The following is a 1,700-nucleotide window of genomic DNA, read 5'->3' as shown; positions in this document are numbered from 1 at the left end:
AGAAGAAGAAGAAGAAGAAGATTAGTGCTGAGAGATGACTTTACGACCTGCAGGTTAAATCAAAGTACCTTTAGACTCCAGGCCAACTTTGGATGAATTTAGCCACTACGTTGTTGTGTTTTGTTCATTAATTCAACAAAGAAGCAGTTTAAATTAGCTATAATTCTTGGCAGAGGCTCATGTTTGAACATATGTCTAAATACAGATCTGGAGGGGATCTTTAAGTTTACGATACCAGTGGATACCAGTATAATACCTGTATACACTGTATGGGAATACATTTTGCAGTGAAATGCTTACAAATGTAAATACCTTTTGAGACTACTTTCAGTGTCTTAATATCTGCTAATTAGTCATTAGATGATTTGCAGAACTCTTGGAACTCTATTCTACAAATTAGGAAACAGGCCTGTAGTCAGGTGTTTGTGTGACTTTGTTACCACAGTGTTTGAATACTAAATATTTGAAAAGGACAGATGACATTTTTATTTGTCAGTGTTGTGCGTGTTTTGAGATTAGACTTGACATTTGCTGGCTTAAGCGTGCCCAGCATCTTTAATAAATGTTAATATCGAATACCAATATTAGGACGTGCAAAATCTTGATTTTAGAATCAAGTAGCAAGAAGAAAATGAATGTAAAAAATGTATTAATCAGTTGTGGTTGTGTGTTGTGTGTAGACCTGGAGGTGCAGCTAGAAGAACAAAGGAAGCAGCAGCAGGTGCGAGCTCTCCTGTCCTGCCCACAGCCTGCCAAAAACAAAACTCCCACCAAGCGCCAGAACAAGCGGCCTCGTCTCCAGAGGCCCGCCTCCACCACCACCCTCCTGACCTCCCCCGTCAACCAGCAGGCTACTCTGCAGCCCCAGCAATTCACCGTTCTTTCCCCCATCTCTCTGTCCTCCGTGGGTCAGCCGTTCACCGTGGCAGGCCTGCCCATGGCCACACTGGCCCAGTCCTCCAACACGGTCACCCTGCTCCCCGCCGGCTCGCAGCTCTTCACCCGCTACATGGTGACCGGAGACGGAAAGGCGGACACCATCACCTTGCACCCGTCGTCGGGCCTCACGCTCGTTGGCACCACCGCCATGCAAGACTCCAGCCAGCTGGGCACGGTGGTGAGCCCCTTAGAGCTGGTGCACCTGAGCCAGCAGGCCGGCAGCACAGAGGTGGTGCCCATCGAAGGCCAGGTGGTGGACGGCACCATGCTGGTGCAGCAGGAAGTGATGCAGGGCGATGTGGAGGCCGGCCAGGAGCACACGGTCATCGAGATCAACCCGGCTCCGATGGAGCAGGCGGTGGGAGTGATGGAGCTGCAGCTGACCGGGGAGTCGGGCCAGGACGGGGCGGCAGTGATGGTCCAGAGCGGGATGGAGGTGACGATGGCTGCAGGGGGGGAGGAGACGCAGTGCCAAATGCAGGAGGCGCAGACTGAAGGGGTTCAGGGGCTGCAGCTGGATGCCAGCGGACAGTTGTCAGGCGTACAGATAGTGGTGATAGGAGAAAACACTCAGGAAGAAAACAAGGTCAAATGAGACACAACTCCTATTTTATCCAGCAGAGCAGGTCTGGACTCGTACTGAGCTGCCACAGACTTGTGAAACTGTAAATACACAGAATTTCCAAATCCACAAATTGCCTTGGCCTAAGACCAAGCACTAGGGTAGCCATTGTTCCTTTTTTGGTGTGTGTGTGTGTGTG

The 1,700-nt window shown here is 50.2% G+C and overlaps 1 protein-coding gene across 2 annotated transcripts in view; it reads left to right on the top strand.

Moving 5' to 3' along the window:
• The window catches only part of gmeb1 (glucocorticoid modulatory element binding protein 1), a 10,016-nt gene extending 8,322 nt beyond the window's left edge, over window positions 1-1,694 (top strand). For both annotated transcript variants that reach the window (XM_035681993.1, XM_035681992.1), the window contains exon 10: window positions 681-1,694. In XM_035681993.1, coding sequence (XP_035537886.1) covers window positions 681-1,534 — 854 coding nt within the window. In that variant the 3' untranslated portion in view covers window positions 1,535-1,694. The remainder of the gene's footprint in view (window positions 1-680) is intronic.
• The last annotated feature ends 6 nt before the right edge of the window (window positions 1,695-1,700 follow it).

The sequence above is a fragment of the Morone saxatilis genome, unplaced genomic scaffold, assembly GCF_004916995.1.
Source record: "Morone saxatilis isolate NCDOM2014 unplaced genomic scaffold, NCSU_SB_2.0 Contig9, whole genome shotgun sequence".
NCBI classification, from domain to species: domain Eukaryota; kingdom Metazoa; phylum Chordata; class Actinopteri; family Moronidae; genus Morone; species Morone saxatilis.
This window is presented reverse-complemented; position numbering and strand designations above follow the sequence as displayed.